Source organism: Oncorhynchus mykiss, chromosome 5, assembly GCF_013265735.2.
Source record: "Oncorhynchus mykiss isolate Arlee chromosome 5, USDA_OmykA_1.1, whole genome shotgun sequence".
Taxonomy (NCBI): Eukaryota; Metazoa; Chordata; class Actinopteri; order Salmoniformes; family Salmonidae; genus Oncorhynchus; species Oncorhynchus mykiss.
In genome coordinates this window covers 57,801,110-57,815,977 of record NC_048569.1, presented here as the reverse complement: position 1 = coordinate 57,815,977, position 14,868 = coordinate 57,801,110, and the positions used below count along the sequence as shown (strand labels likewise).

Genomic DNA, 14,868 nt, shown 5'->3' with positions numbered 1-14,868 from the left:
TCTATGACTTGGGAGGCTGGAGTCTTTGACAATTTTTAGGGCCTTCCTCTGACACCGCCTGCTATAGAGACTGATGAACTGGGCTGTATGCACTACCCTTGGTAGCGCCTTGCGGTCAGAGGCCAAGCAGTTGCCATACAGTGACACAACCATTCAGGATGCTCTCGATGGTGCAGCTGTAGAACTCTTTTCAGTCTCCTGAAAAGGACTTCAAGCCTTGTAAATTCCAACATGCAACGTAAAAAGATTTCATCACTTTTTTTAAACCTTCAAAACGAGAAACACACACAATTCAACAAGAACTATTAAAATAGGACCGTTGTGTTGTCGGAAAACTTAATGATGGTGTTTAAGTCATACAGGAGGGGACTAAGCATGCACCCCTGAGGGGGCCCCATGTTGAGGGTCAGAGTGGCGAATGTGTTGTTGCCTACCCTCACCACCTGGGGGGTGTCCAGTCAGGAAGTCCAGGATCCAGTTTGTCGTGGGAATTTCCTGTATTACCAAATCATGAGATCAAACCACACACAAGTCAGAGTTATCATAAAGTCCATCTTTAATTATATGAGCTTCACCATAGCCCTGTGACTCTCAGATCAATTCAGTGTCTATAAATGAATTCTCTGAGAGTGCTTACAAAACAGTTCTTAGTATCATTTATAGCCAAGACGCACCCATCTCAACTCGCATGACGAATAACATCTTAGGAACATTACACAAAGAACATTTTACTTGAAAGAGGAGTGTCCTATAGCTAGATAGCATTAGCTATAAATTATTGTTCAGTTTGGTCTCCTAAATGAAGTTCTTATCTCGTTCTTGGTACCACTTAGGACCAAGAACCTCATCCAATGGCATATATCAATTGTCAATTCTAGATACTCCCATCTCAAATACACCCCCTCCTGGACAAGCTCACAAAGAGGAGTGACTGGCACACAGACATTGTGGAGCCAACTAACTGGTTCCCCATTAATCAAGCCATCCCTTCACATGGTTTAGGAATAGTTACTGACACATTCACAGATAAGACAAACCTGACCTCTCCCCTCTCTGGGCCCCAAGTAACTGAGTCCTAGCTGAGAAGGGATAACTGCAAACTGCCAACAGTATTATCCAAAAAGAAAACATCCTAATGACAAATATCTCACATAAGCATTATTATGTAATTAAAACATATTATTTATCAATGTTACCTAACTAATTCTGATTCTGCTACCACAAGTTGCAGAGGGAGGTGTTTAGTCCCAGGGTCCTTAGCTTAATGATTGGAGGGCAGTATGGTATTGAACGCCGTGCTGTAGTCAATGAACAGCATTCTCACATACCGATGTAAGTGTACCTGAGAGACAAGCTCATTGGCTCTGGGTATTTTTTTTTAACTCTGAGGATTGCTTACTCTGATCAACTTTTAACTTTTTTCTTCTTCTTCTGATCTGCAGAGCTTAAGTCGGGATAAGACTTTCCAGTCGGACAACGAGGGCAACCAGGTTTTTAAAGGACACAGGTGGGCTGCCTTCAAGGTCTGGTCTATGTAATATACACTGAGTGTAGAAAACATTAGGAACACCTGCTCTTTACATGACCGACTGACCAGGTGAAACCAGCTGAACGCTATGATCCCTTATTGATGTCACCTGTTAAATCCACTCCAATCAGTGTAGATGAAGGGGAGGAGACCGGTTAAAGAAGGATTTTTAAGCCTTGACATGGATTGTGTATGTGTGCCATTCAGCGGGAATGGGCAAGACAGAAAAATGTAAGTTCCTTTTGAACGGGGTCTGAGAGGTGGTGGTGGTGGTGGTGGGTGGGGGGGGATGGTTCAGGATGAGGGGCTTTGATGCTGTAACAGCTGTGTGGTGACTGACGGGTTGTTTCATGTGGCTTTAATACCCCACGATATCCTTGTGGAATCTCTTTGTGCCGAACCAGGTCCCAGTAGCCAGAGAAGTTCAGGCGTCCTAATCTCTCTCACCGTATGGTATCCGAGACTGCCAAGGTGCATGCCACCACCATACTGATTGGACAGGCACACAGTGGGTGTGCAGAACCAGACTAGAAGACTTGAGTGGCTTTTTGTAGCTGCAGAGCAGGGGGCGGAAGGAACGTACACTACCTGAATTTTTTTCCCCTTGACTCGTTTGGTACTGAAAATGTTGCTGTTACCATTCCTGGAAGGCACATATATGGTAATTAGGTTGCCTGTAACATGTGCACAGAAACAAGCAAGATAACAATGTTGAAACTCTGCTGTAAGTAAACAGGCTTAGTAAGGAAAGTGGTTTATTTTTTAGCAATGACTTTTGACCTCCCTTGTGATGTGACTGGAGAAGCATGAATATGTACTCTGGTGATTTTGTAAGGAAACTGATAGCATTTAAGAAATCAGGAGAACAATTTAGTTTAGAACTTGAGAAAGAAAAAATTGAATCTGATATAATTTACTTTCTGAAATTGAGATGTTGTGTGACGCGATCGCTTCTGTTATTCGCTTAGGTAATAAAGGAAAAGCTGAGATATCAATGTTGATCCCCAAACATTTGATGTTCTGAGAACCCTATTTTCTCAGCCAGGTGGTGATCTCCCTTTGCACTCATCCCTCCACAGGAACCTAGTGACATGTCTGTCTGTGTCTATGGATGGCACTCTCCTCCTCTCGGGCTCCCACGATGAGACCATACGACTGTGGGACATCCAGAGCAAGCAGAGCGTCCGCAGCATCAACCACAAAGGTGAGCTTGAATGACCGCCTCACCTAACCAAAGTCTCACCTCAGTGGCCCAAACCCATCTCTTCAGTTCAGCCGCTGGCATAGCAAATGCCTCGCTGAGACATTGATTTCTCCCAGAACGCCCCGAGTCATACATCATCCTGCCTCCGGACCGTGTTAGAAAACCCTTCCACGCTTGTCCTTCCTTTTGAGGTCATGGAGTGTATGGTTTGACATGCATGCCTTTTGGTCTGTAGTGTACTCCAGGTGCAATTTTGTTTGTTCTCTTGTTACTGTTGTTTCCTGTGAAGTGATCAGTTGACTGGGAGTTAACAGCAGACGGCAAACGTAATGCCCGTCTTGCGCTGGGCGTTCGGTTCAACTTAGGTTGGTCTGTAAAGGCAAGCTTATGCGTTTATCTACCTTTGCTCTATATGTTAGTTTGTTAGTTTGTGTGTCAGATATACACTGAGTGTACACAACAATAATACCTCTTTCCATGACATAGACTGACCAGGTGAATCCAGGTGAAAGTTGTGATTCCTTATTGATGTCACTTGTTAATTCCACTTAAATACGTGTAAATGAAGGGGTGGGAGACAGGTTGAAGAAGGATTTTTAAGCCCTGAGACAGCTGAGACGTGGATTGTTTATGTGCAATTCAGAGGGTGAATGGGCCAGAATATTTACTGGAAGTGCCTTTGAACGGGGTATGTACGTAGGTGCCAGAGCACTGGTTTGAGTGTGTCAAGAACTGCGTGCCCGCAACTCAATATCAGGAAGGTGTTCCTAATGTTTGGTATACTCAGTGTACGTATCCAAGGCAGCTCATAGTTAGAAGTGTGAAGAGAATATGTTATATGAAGAATAATAACTAACATATTGAAAATATAATTGCTGCGTTAGAATGTTCCAATGCAAGTAGTATCATTGATCATCTTCTGAAAATATAATTATCGGTTCATGATATGTAAGATGGAGTTAATAACTTATGAGAGAGCTGAGCTCTCAAAATAGAGTTGTTCCTATCACATTGAGGCATCTGTCACCTTTTCTATGGGCCACAGCACCCACTCACTCAGTGCAACGGTAGAGTCCCTTTCGTTAAGTGCTTTTCGAGAACTGGGATTTGATTTGCGTCACTGGGCAGGTTGCGAACTCATTTTGTTTTAATAGGATGTTTCTGTTGTTTATTCAGCCACTGTGACTGGTTAGCTGTCTATCAGTTTTGGCCGGATGGAGGATGTAATGATGTTCAACGGCACTTGTATTGAAATGTCTTCTGGCTGTGGGAGAAGTAAGCATCACACCGTGGCCTTGCCAGACCTTTTGGGTCACTGCAATCTTGTTTTCAGTGTTCGAGCTTGGTGTTGTTTAACCCTGTCCAGTTTGTATGGGGTCATTATAAGGCCTCAGAAGTAGGCTTGGGCAGTATCCAGATTGGCATACCTTCATACTAACCTTGTGCCATATTGGGATATTCGGTAACATGGCTAACTAGCTACTAAATTAGCAAGCCAACTGCAGAGCATTTAGCACATTTTAGACTTAACTTAATAGTTATTAGATATCGAGCTGGCAAACATTTAGTTGTGAATTCCATATTGTAACTAGATCACCTGGCGTGTGCGGCACCTAATGAGTGACTCAAGGCTCCTGTCTAGTAGTTGTGTGTAAATAAACACCACGTGACTGGGGACTACTGGTAAGCTTCATTTAAAAAAAATTATGTGACGGATAAAATGAAGAACTGTATCTTTATCTCCTAACGTATTTACATAAAGTAGCTACAAAATTTCACATTTATTAAATAACTTCAAAGAAATAGTTTCAATGGTATTAATGTTATTGAAAAACCATCCCGTGGCTATTTCCAAATACCCCAGTATACGGTATACTGCCCGCGCTTACTCTGCAGTCATCTGACTTTCTGAGGAGAAGGCTGAGAGGGTCATACTGTGTCTTGACCAACGGTTTACTTTACAGGGTTTATTTATTACACACACCACAACTCACATTTCGCTCGCACAGCCGGAAATGCACACTCTCCACTGCTGACCGCCATCTGCAAAGCCTCCGAGCTGATCAACACTGCTCTGCCGCTGACATTATTGGGCCTTCCGAAAACCCCTCTATCTCAGTGGCCTATTTTCAGGTAGTACATTCTTCACTGAAAAGCTCTTCGAGCAATATGTCAAGTCAAGAAGCAGCAGGCATGTATTGGAATGTGAGAGTCAGGGTGATGAATAGCCCGCCATTGTTGTGAGGGTGTTCAATACAGGCCTTGCTATTACATGACAGAAATGTATTTTGTTCACACTGTCCCCCCAGTTGAATTAATACGAAGACAAAACAATGACTTCTAAGTAGTAGTAAGCTTACATTGTTATCAATATATGTAGCTTCAAAGATTTACCACTAGGATTATAATGGACAGATATTTTTGTTGTTGTGGTCTGTCTTTGGCAGTGTTGGTCCAACACTGATCAATGGCGAAGTCATAATTTAGATGACAAAGTTAAACGAGCTTTTTCTTTTCTGTCGTTTGTTATGCGGTTCTTCAGTCATTTCACTCCGGGATGAAATATTACAATTAGATATTGAAAATTATCTTTAATGACAATCTGATTGTGACAGTAATTTGACCATTCAACAACCCAGTAGCAAAACAAGAAAGAAAACTACACACTTTAGATTACGGTCTATCTGCGTGCAGTAAATAAACAGACCGTGATATACACTTGCACCAGTCAACTGTGAACACAACTGCCTAGCCCAAATGTATTGATGGATGTCAACGCTGTGTCTCCCCTGACTGTGTCTATGCTCCAAGGGCTGTATTATATCTGAGGCTCTCAACCTGCCTCCAGTCATTTTCCTACCCCCCCACCTTGTCTTCCACAAGGGCCAGCGTAGAGGGTGAGTTCAGCCTGTAATTGAGTTGTCAGAAGGTCCCGGCCTCCACATCCACTGTAAATCTCTCGAGCTCTAGCCTGGTTTCCCCAACTCTGTTCTGGGAGAGCAAAGGCGGTTATTGGCCCTCTCTGAAGGCATGCGTGATCCTGAAGGCAATTAGAAAAATCTTTCACAGGCCCGTCGCTCTCCCTCATACTATCCATCTTCACTAAGCTCCGCAGCTCGACCGGCACAAATCAGACGAGTAGTGGCGGAAAATCTGAGCTGCTCACAAGCGACCGGAAGTTTTTGGAATGGTGGCTTTGGAAATTAGGTGTATGGTCAATGTCCATAAAACTAACTTCCGTTGAAGTTATTTAGCATTTGGCTTATTCGAGAGATCATACCAGTCCCCGATAAAAGTTTTAGTCTGGTGGTGGCACCATTGGGTGGAAAAGATAGACTCTGTATGAGTGGTCAGAGGACAGGATGTAGGCTACCATTGCGTGCTCTTTATAATCTCCTGGCTGAGACAGAGTGCTGTATGGTATCTTTAAGGTGACTTACATCATACCTAGCAGGGGAAATAAGGAAAGGGCCAAATGTTTAGACCTATTTGTAAGCAAGGCGATAAAAATCATTAATCTACTTGAGAGATAATTACTTACTTCCTAGGTTCTTAACCCTGTACATAAATGTTCAATCAGAACGTAAGCTTGAGGCGAAGGGTCTCTCCATGTTGGATTTGGCCTAGAAATCTGACTCTCATTAATATTTTTTGTTCACATCTCATGAATAATAAGGGAACTTACTTAGCACGCGCACATGCACACACCCCACTACCATCGCCGCCCTCACCACCACCACAGACAGACAGGTGATCGTGACTGGCATTCTCTGCATCGTAATTAACTTAATCCAACGTCTGTTGCTATGCGTCTAAGGCGAACCGCTGATTGAGACAGTATTTAGACTTCAAACGACCCCCCCCCTCCCACTGCTGTCTGCACTGCTCCTCCTGTGTGGATTAAACTGCCAACTTCACTAATCCTTAGTGTCTCTGAGCTCAGTATTATTGGCCTGCTGTTGTCTCGACTAATATCTATTATTCCTTCTGCAACCACCATTGATCAAGGAAGGAGTGGGCTGGAAAAGTGGTGAACCGGGCAGACTTGAAGACCTCAAGGGAATGGACAAGAATAGCCCACCAATGTTACGATTTGCATCGTATCAACAAAATATTTTATCTTGTTCTTGGTCCATTATGGTAGCCAACTGAGTTTTGGGTCTGTTTGGAAGCTCTTTGACAATATTTCGTCATCAACACTGAGTAATTGTATGAGTCACACGTTCCTCACAATGTTTGAACCTTTTTTGGGGAGGGACAGACTCTACAAACTGTTGGCACTGCTGCAGCAAATGTCACTTTGCAGTTCTAAAGCACGACTGCTGCTGAAAGGTGATGAGCACAGCAACAACGTGGCTATCACGAGACATCGGTGTTAACAAAGCCAAGAGTGATATCCTTTACTCGTGGCAGTCCAAACAAATTGCCTCAAGTTATGCGCTGTTTACTTGAAAACTTATAGAAAGCATTCTGGAGCTCCAGATCAGATGCCAAAGAGATTAGGATCTACCTCAACTGCTCAAAAACGGCTCTAGTATAGAAAACTAGTGACTGCTAGTGTGCATTAACGAGGTCTTTCGGGCCAAGGACCTGTAGAGGAAATCGGTGCTGTACTCTTCTCACATCCTCCTGCCACTTTCCCACAGACGGCTTTGGCATAATCTTCTGCACTTTCCTTCTCAGCTCTTGTTACATGCCGCTTAAAGAGTGATTGAGAGTGGCACCTCAAGTTTGTGCCAGAGTGGGAGATCCCGCATGGAAGTGGACAAGAGCCTTGTGTCGAAGTAATTGTCTGGCAGTGTAGACTGCCCTGAACCACTAACTCAGCAATCATATGATACTGACCTGGCATTACAATGAGTACACCCCAAAGTTCATTGGCACAAGTTTAGATGGTTATGAAAGGAATTATTCTCTTACTGCATGGTTTGTATCAGGAAACTCAATGTCTCTTTTAACCAAAGAGGTAAAATCATGTTACTGAACATGTTTCCTGAGCGGTGAAATGGACAACACCCGCTCGCTTAACCCAGAAGCCAGCTGCACCAATGTCAGAGGAAACACTGTTCAACTGACGGCTGAAGTCAGCCTGCAGGCGCCCGGCCCGCCACAAGGAATCGCTAGAGCGAGATGAGCCAAGTAATTCGCCCCCAGGTCAAACCCTCCCCCATCCCGGACGACGCTGGGCAAATTGTGCACCCTATGGGACTCCCGGTCACGGCCTCTATTGACATAGCCTGGAATTGAACCCCAGGCTGTAGTGACAGCGTAATCAATCCATCAAATGTATTTATAAAGCCCCTTTTACATCAGCCGATGTCACAAAGTGCAACACTGCGATGCAGTGCCTTAGACCGCTGTGCCGCTCGGGAGGCCAGATTTAGCCACTTGAGTACAATGGACAAACAAAACAGGGTTTTGAAGAAGGTAACACGCCAAAATGCATTGGTTTTAATAATAAAGGAGCATTTTCTTAAATCAACTTCCATTGTTCCCAAGAGTGGCTGGATATCCTCTCTGTGAACCTTAAAGGGCAGGATAAATTGGTCTATGAAATTCTGATATCATCCCATCAGGATTTTCTTTGTTTAGTTTGGTGGCTGCAGACTTGCTTGGCTAGTGTATGTAGCTAGTGCATGGCCCAAAGGTTGTATATTTCAATGTGCTCGACATTCATATCATTGGATGCAATCATTCAGAGATATTTCCTCTGCTCACACATGCCAAAAAATGCACACAATCCAAACACTGTTCTCGGGTGCCTAATCTTTTAACCTGCGTCACATTTCATAGTGCTCTAAACTTGAGCAAACGGTTTCAAGTGAATGCGCTACCACAGCGATTTGACCTAAAGCAAGTGCAACACACAATCCAATCTCCATATTGCTTTCATGATAATTGGTAAGATTATCTCCATAATCGCCCGGACCCTAATTGTATGGTTTCCGCCTAGGGCATCGATTGGATATTATGCACGTCAGAGTATCTGCAGTGTTTTGGCAGGGCTCGAGCCGCGCACTCCCCTCCCCGTGTCGCTGCGCCCCTGCTTCCGTGACCCTGCTTGGCAGCAGGCACAATTTATGAGCGTGTGTAGGAGGGGCCAGGACCATTAGTGTAATTCCAAGTGGGAGCCAAGTCCCGGGGATCGATATCTGTAATTGAGTGGGAGATAATTAGCCAGCCCTTATTACCACAACAAGGAATAAATATACTCTCCTCAGTTACCCCATACACAAACTACATTTTAAACGGTCCCCAATGCTTAGATGTTGCGAAATACAGGTAAGTCTCATGTAGCTCACTTGCTTCCTTTCCCCCGTTCTTCCTCCATGGGTTGTCGCTTGAAAAGGAAAAATTGCCCAATCTCCCTGGAACCACGTTAAAAACCTGTTGATTGGGATTGCACTGATATACTCTGGTTACCACGAGTGCTGCTGTAGCTGTGCATAATATATGCATCAACATAATGTTGATGGGAGGGACTAAGGCAGGAGGAGAGCAAATCTACTTCCTATTTACGCAGGTTTATCGCCGTCCTTATTAGCACAACGTTGCCCTTGTCTTTTTGTGGATTGTATTTTTGTGCTGATAAATGAACAGCAATCTGTTGTTTTTATTGGCCCAATCCCCGCGTTAATGTACAGGTGGGTCTGTTCCCTCCCTCCCCCTCTCGCTCCCTCACACTCAATTCAATAGACTTTATTGACATGGCAAGTTAAATGACTTACGTTGTCAAAGTATACATAAAACATAAATGGTGGGACCAACAGCAATTATAATAGTAGTAGTGGAAATGGGATTAGCATTAACAGTAAAAACAATATTAATGACAACACATTAACGCAATAGTAGTAAACTAACCTCAACATGACTGAGAAGCCACATGACAAAACACTAAATGGGAAATATTATTGACGTTACATTGTACTTTTCAATGGCTGTCCCACAGGTTGTGGTAGAAGGATACATATTTGGCTGCCAAAACTGCACATTACTTAGTCTTTTATAGTTTCAAATTCTTTACTGAATGATAATTTTGGGAAATAAATATCTTAGGTCTGAGTATTTGTAACAGTGGAATAGGAAATGCAGCTCTGTGTCTACCTCTCCCCCGGAGCAGAGTGAGCACAGCCTGTCCTCTCTGGGCAGACCGGTTTGCCTGTGACGACCGGTCTCTATAGCCAGACTGTGCTCACGGAGTCTGTACCTAGTCAGTGTTTTCTTCAGTTTTCTATCAGTCACGGTGGTGGCAGACTGTTTAGAGCCAAATAGCATTGACATTTACTCAGATTTTTTGGTGATGTCTTTCCAATAGTTGATATATTTTTCTTTTTGCTTTGTGATGATTTGGTTGGGCCAGATTTTCTGAGTGATGCCTTGAGGCTGGCTCTATGGGGTTGGTTTGGGTTAGTGAACTGAGCCTCACAACCATCTGGCTGAGGGGGCTCTTCTCTTATTTCATCTCTTGATATTGCAGAGCTATGTGATGGAATGTTTTGGGTTCACTTGTTTTTAGATGTTTGTAAAAGTTGATTTCAATAAGGAGGGGGATATTGGCCCAATTCTGCTCTGTGTGTGTTATTTGGAGTGTGTTGCAAAGAACAAGTATTGCAAAACGCCGCATGCAGTATTTCGATTGGATGTTTGTCCCATTTGGTAAATTCATTATTAGAGAGCGGACCCCATACTTAGCTGCCATATAGAGCAATTGGTTCTATAACTGATTGGAACATTTTGAGCCAGATTCTAATTAGATTTTTAAAAATGTTCCTTTTAATGTCATAGAATGCTCTTCTAGCTTTGTTTCTCAGCTCATTCACAGCCCTGTGGAAGCTACCTGTGTTGCTGATATTTAGTCCTAGATACAGTTGAAGTCGGAAGTTTACATACACTTAGGTTGGAGTCATTAAAACTCGTTTTTCAATCGCTCCATAAATGTCTTGTTAACAAACTATAGTTTTGGCAAGTCGGTTAGGACATCTACTTGGTGCATGACGCAAGTAATTTTTCCAACAGTTGTTTACAAACAGATTATTTCACTTAGAATTCACTATCACAATTCCAGTGGGTCAGAAGTTTACATACACTACTGTGCCTTTAAACAGATTGGAAAATTCCAGAAAATTATGTCATGGCTTTAAAAGCTTCTGATAGGCTAATTTACATCATTTGAGTCAATTGGAGGTGTACCTGTGGATGTATTTCAAGGCCTACCTTCAAAGTCAGTGCCTCTTTGATTGACATCATGGGAAAAAAGAAATCAAAAGAAATCAGCCAAGACCTCAGAAAAACAATTGTAGACCTCCACAAGTCTGGTTCATCCTTGTAAGCAATTTCCGAACACCTGAGGGCACCACACTCTTCTGTACAAACAATAGTACGCAAGTATAAACACCATGGGACCACGCAGCCGTCATACCGCTCAGGAAGGAGATGTGTTCTGTCTCCTGGAGATGAACGTACTTTGGTGCGAAAAGTGCAAATCAATCCCAAAACAACAGCAAAGGACCTTGTGAAGATGCTGGAGGAAACTGGTACAAAATGATCTATATCCACAGTAAAACGAGTCCTATATAGACATAACCTGAAAGGCCGCTCAGCAAGGAAGAAGCCACTGCTCCAAAATCGCCATCAAGCCAGACTGCGGTTTGCAACTGCACATGGGGACAAAGATCGTACTTTTTGGAAAAATGTCCTCTGGTCTGACAAAACCAAAATGGAACTGTTTGGCCTTAATGACCATCTTATGTTTGGAGGAAAAGGGGGGAGGCTTGCAAGCCGAAGAACATCATCCCAGCCGTGTTATTGCGGAGCCCCATTTCCACATTTTCCCACCGGCACAGGCTTGATAAAAATTAAATATTCACTTTTTGAAAATCTACCTCTGATTTGCAATCCAAAGGGTCCCAGCTACAACATGTAGTGTCATTTTGTTAGATAAAATCCTCTTCTATATCCTAAAAGGTCTGTTTAGTTGGCGCCATCGATTTGAGTAATCCGCTCGTTCTACATGCAGAGAAAGGAATCCAAAAAGCTACCGCTAAACTTTGTTAAAACAAGTCAAAACATGTTTCTATTTAATCCTCAGGTACCCTAAAATGTAATTAAACTAATATTTCATACGGAAAGCAGTATGTTCAGTAGGAAAACGATATTAGCAGGTGTGTGTCCTCTTCGTCACATGCGCACAGACTGATTTCCAACTCTGAGTCCCAGTACTAAAACTCATACTCATCCAAAGTGATTTCTATCCAATGGTACCAATTATATGCCTATCCTGGCTTCTGGGCCTGAGTAACAGGCAGTTTAGTCAGGTGGAAATTGAGAAAAAAGGACCCTACCCTGAAGTTAACCAACAATACTTTAAAATAAGTGTTAAGTAAAAAACAAACAATTAAACAGCAGCAGTAAAATAACAAGCAAAGCTATATACAGGGGGTACCGGTATAGAGTCAATGTGCGGGGGCACCGGTTAGTCGAGGTAATATGTACATGTAGGTAGAGTTAAAGTGACCATGCATAGATAATAAACAGAGAGTAGCAGCACCGTAAAAGAGGGGTCTAGGTAGCCCTTTGATTAGCTTTTCTGGGGTCTTATGGCTTGGGGGTAGAAGCTGTTAAGATGCCCTTTGGACCTCGACTTGGCGCTCCGGTACCGCTTGCCGTGCGGTAGCAAAGAGAACAGTCTATGACTAGGGTGATTGGAGTCTTTGACAATTTTTAGGGCCTTCCTCTGACACTGCCTGGTATGGAGGTCCTGGATGGCAGGAAGCTTGGCCCCAGTGATGTACTGGGCCATACTCACTACCCTCTGTAGTTACTTGCGGTCAGAGGCCGAGCAGTTGCCATACTAGGCAGTGACGCAACCAGTCAGGATGCTCTCGATGGTGCAGCTGTGGAAGTCTTTTCAGTCTCCTGAAAAGAACTTCAAGCATTGTAAATTCCAACATGCAACGTAAAAAGATTTCATAACTGATTTTTTTTACCTTCGAAATGAGAAACACTCACAATCCAACAAGAACTATTAAAATAGGACTTTTCAATTAACGTAAACTCTTATTATGCAAATACGATTCTCTCTCGTTCTCCTCTCACTGGCTGGCCCACTCAATCGCTTGATTGCTTGCATGGTTTCTGTCTCTTCTTCCTCCCCCTTTTCCTTTTTTGACATTCCTCTCTCACCGTCTCTCTCTCTCACCGTCTCTCTCTCTCGCCGTTTTTCTCTCTCTCGCCGTTTTTCTCTCTCTCGACGTTTTTCTCTCTCTCAACGTTTTTCTCTCTCGCGTTTCGCTGTCCCTCGCTGTTTCGCTGTCCCTCGTCATCTCGACCCCTCCCCTCGCTCAACCCCTCTCTCGCCGTTCGCCATCTCTCTTTTTTCTCTTTCTGTCTTTGTCTGTCTTTGTCTTTCTTCCCCACTTGAGATTTCCCATGATGCAAATGCATTATTCAATTACCTTGTTGGCTGAAAGACTAACAAAAATTGGGACATAAAGCTGTGCTCCTTCCAAACATGAAAGTAGAGCCGCAGTTTAATTTAGTTTTTTTATCTGGGCTTTCCTGCTCAATGAGTATGGCAATTTAGCACACCACATCAAATGTTAAAGCTTGTATAGCAGAAGGCTGAGCCTGTCCAAGTGACTTCTGGTAATACAATATTCATTCTCTCGTAGATTAATCTTCTTTTCTGCTGAACATCATGACAAGGTAAATAATGATCCAGCAGAAATGTTGATGCTGAATCTCAGATAAGACAGAACAAGGAGATACCTACCCACTGGCAATTTAGTTGAGAAAGCAGTTTGGTTTCCTGTCTCATGTAGGTGTGTTACATTTTTACTTTACAGAGGAGCTAAACTCAAGCACCAACTCGGGTTGAAAATGGCCTGTGTAGCATCGATATAAGTCAATCATTTAATTCTAATGTCAAAATACACTACAATTGTAAATAGCATAATTTTGGTCGTAAGGTCAGTATCTTCCAAATCTGATTTTTGTGAGATTTTGAGAAACTGGTATGTTCCTAGATATTTGACTGTTGGCTTTTGATTTCAATCATGCCCATGAACACGGAACGGGACTAGGGAGAATTGTCATGCACAGAAAAACAGCACTCTATCCAATCGTAGCAGCAGAATCAACCTAGACAGTGACACAGACCTGACCTGCCCATTGTGTAGCACCTCTAACTTGTTTACATAAGACAACACATCGCCAATGTTATGTTTAAAGAACACATGGCCCCTCAACCCTTTTGTCAAGTGGACACTTGATGATATGTTTGACAGTGAGTCTGCCATTGTTTTAGGCAAAATGAGAATTCAATTGAGATGATGCACACGTGCCACTTGTAAATATTCCAAAATTCAAAAACCCATTCACGAGCCTCTTGTGTCCCACCGCAACTTATTTTGTAACGTGATTCGCTATGAAACACTGCCAGACAGATGCACACTCCGATAATAGATAGTGAGCAAGTTGGAAAAACAAAACAGTATCTCTGTACTCCAGAACAAAAAAAGCACTCATGCATGTAGCCACTTGCCGATGACTTGATAAGCTGATATATCCAACGTAGCTTCCCTGCTAGCTAGCTCTACTAGCTAGCTTAATTGACAAACAGATGGAACTTAGCTAGCGAGTGATTTTGGGCACTGATTAACAGCGTGGAGCTTGTCCGTTATTTACGAAAGTAAATCAATTAAACTAGTTGAGTATCTGGAGCATAAGCATTTGTGTGTTCGATTACAGGCTCAAAATGGGAAGACACAAAGACCTTTCTTCTGAAACTCGTCAGTCTATACTGGTTCTGAGAAATGAAGGCTATTCCCTGCAAGAAATTGACAAGAAACTGAAGATCTCGTAAAATGCTGTGTACTACTCCCTTCACAGAACAGTGCAAACTGGCCCTAACCAGAATAGAAAGAGGAGTGGGAGGCCCCGGTGCACAACTGAGCAAGACGTACATTAGTATCTAGTTTGAGAAATAGATTCCTCACAAGTCCTCAACTGGCAGCTTCATTTAAATAGTACCAGCCCCCCCCCCTCGTTTCTTTCTTTAACAAAAGAGAAGAATCATATCAAAAGCAATGTGCGCATTGCATTGTGAAAGGCAATAACTTTTTATATGAACATGTGA

The 14,868-nt window shown here is 43.0% G+C and overlaps 1 protein-coding gene across 2 annotated transcripts in view; it reads left to right on the top strand.

Annotated features, from left to right (window-relative positions):
* The window catches only part of wdr18 (WD repeat domain 18), a 90,824-nt gene that overhangs the window by 46,482 nt on the left and 29,474 nt on the right, over positions 1-14,868 (top strand). For both annotated transcript variants that reach the window (XM_036977950.1, XM_036977949.1), the window contains 2 exons: positions 1,443-1,507; positions 2,608-2,732. In XM_036977950.1, coding sequence (XP_036833845.1) covers positions 1,443-1,507; positions 2,608-2,732 — 190 coding nt within the window. The remainder of the gene's footprint in view (positions 1-1,442; positions 1,508-2,607; positions 2,733-14,868) is intronic.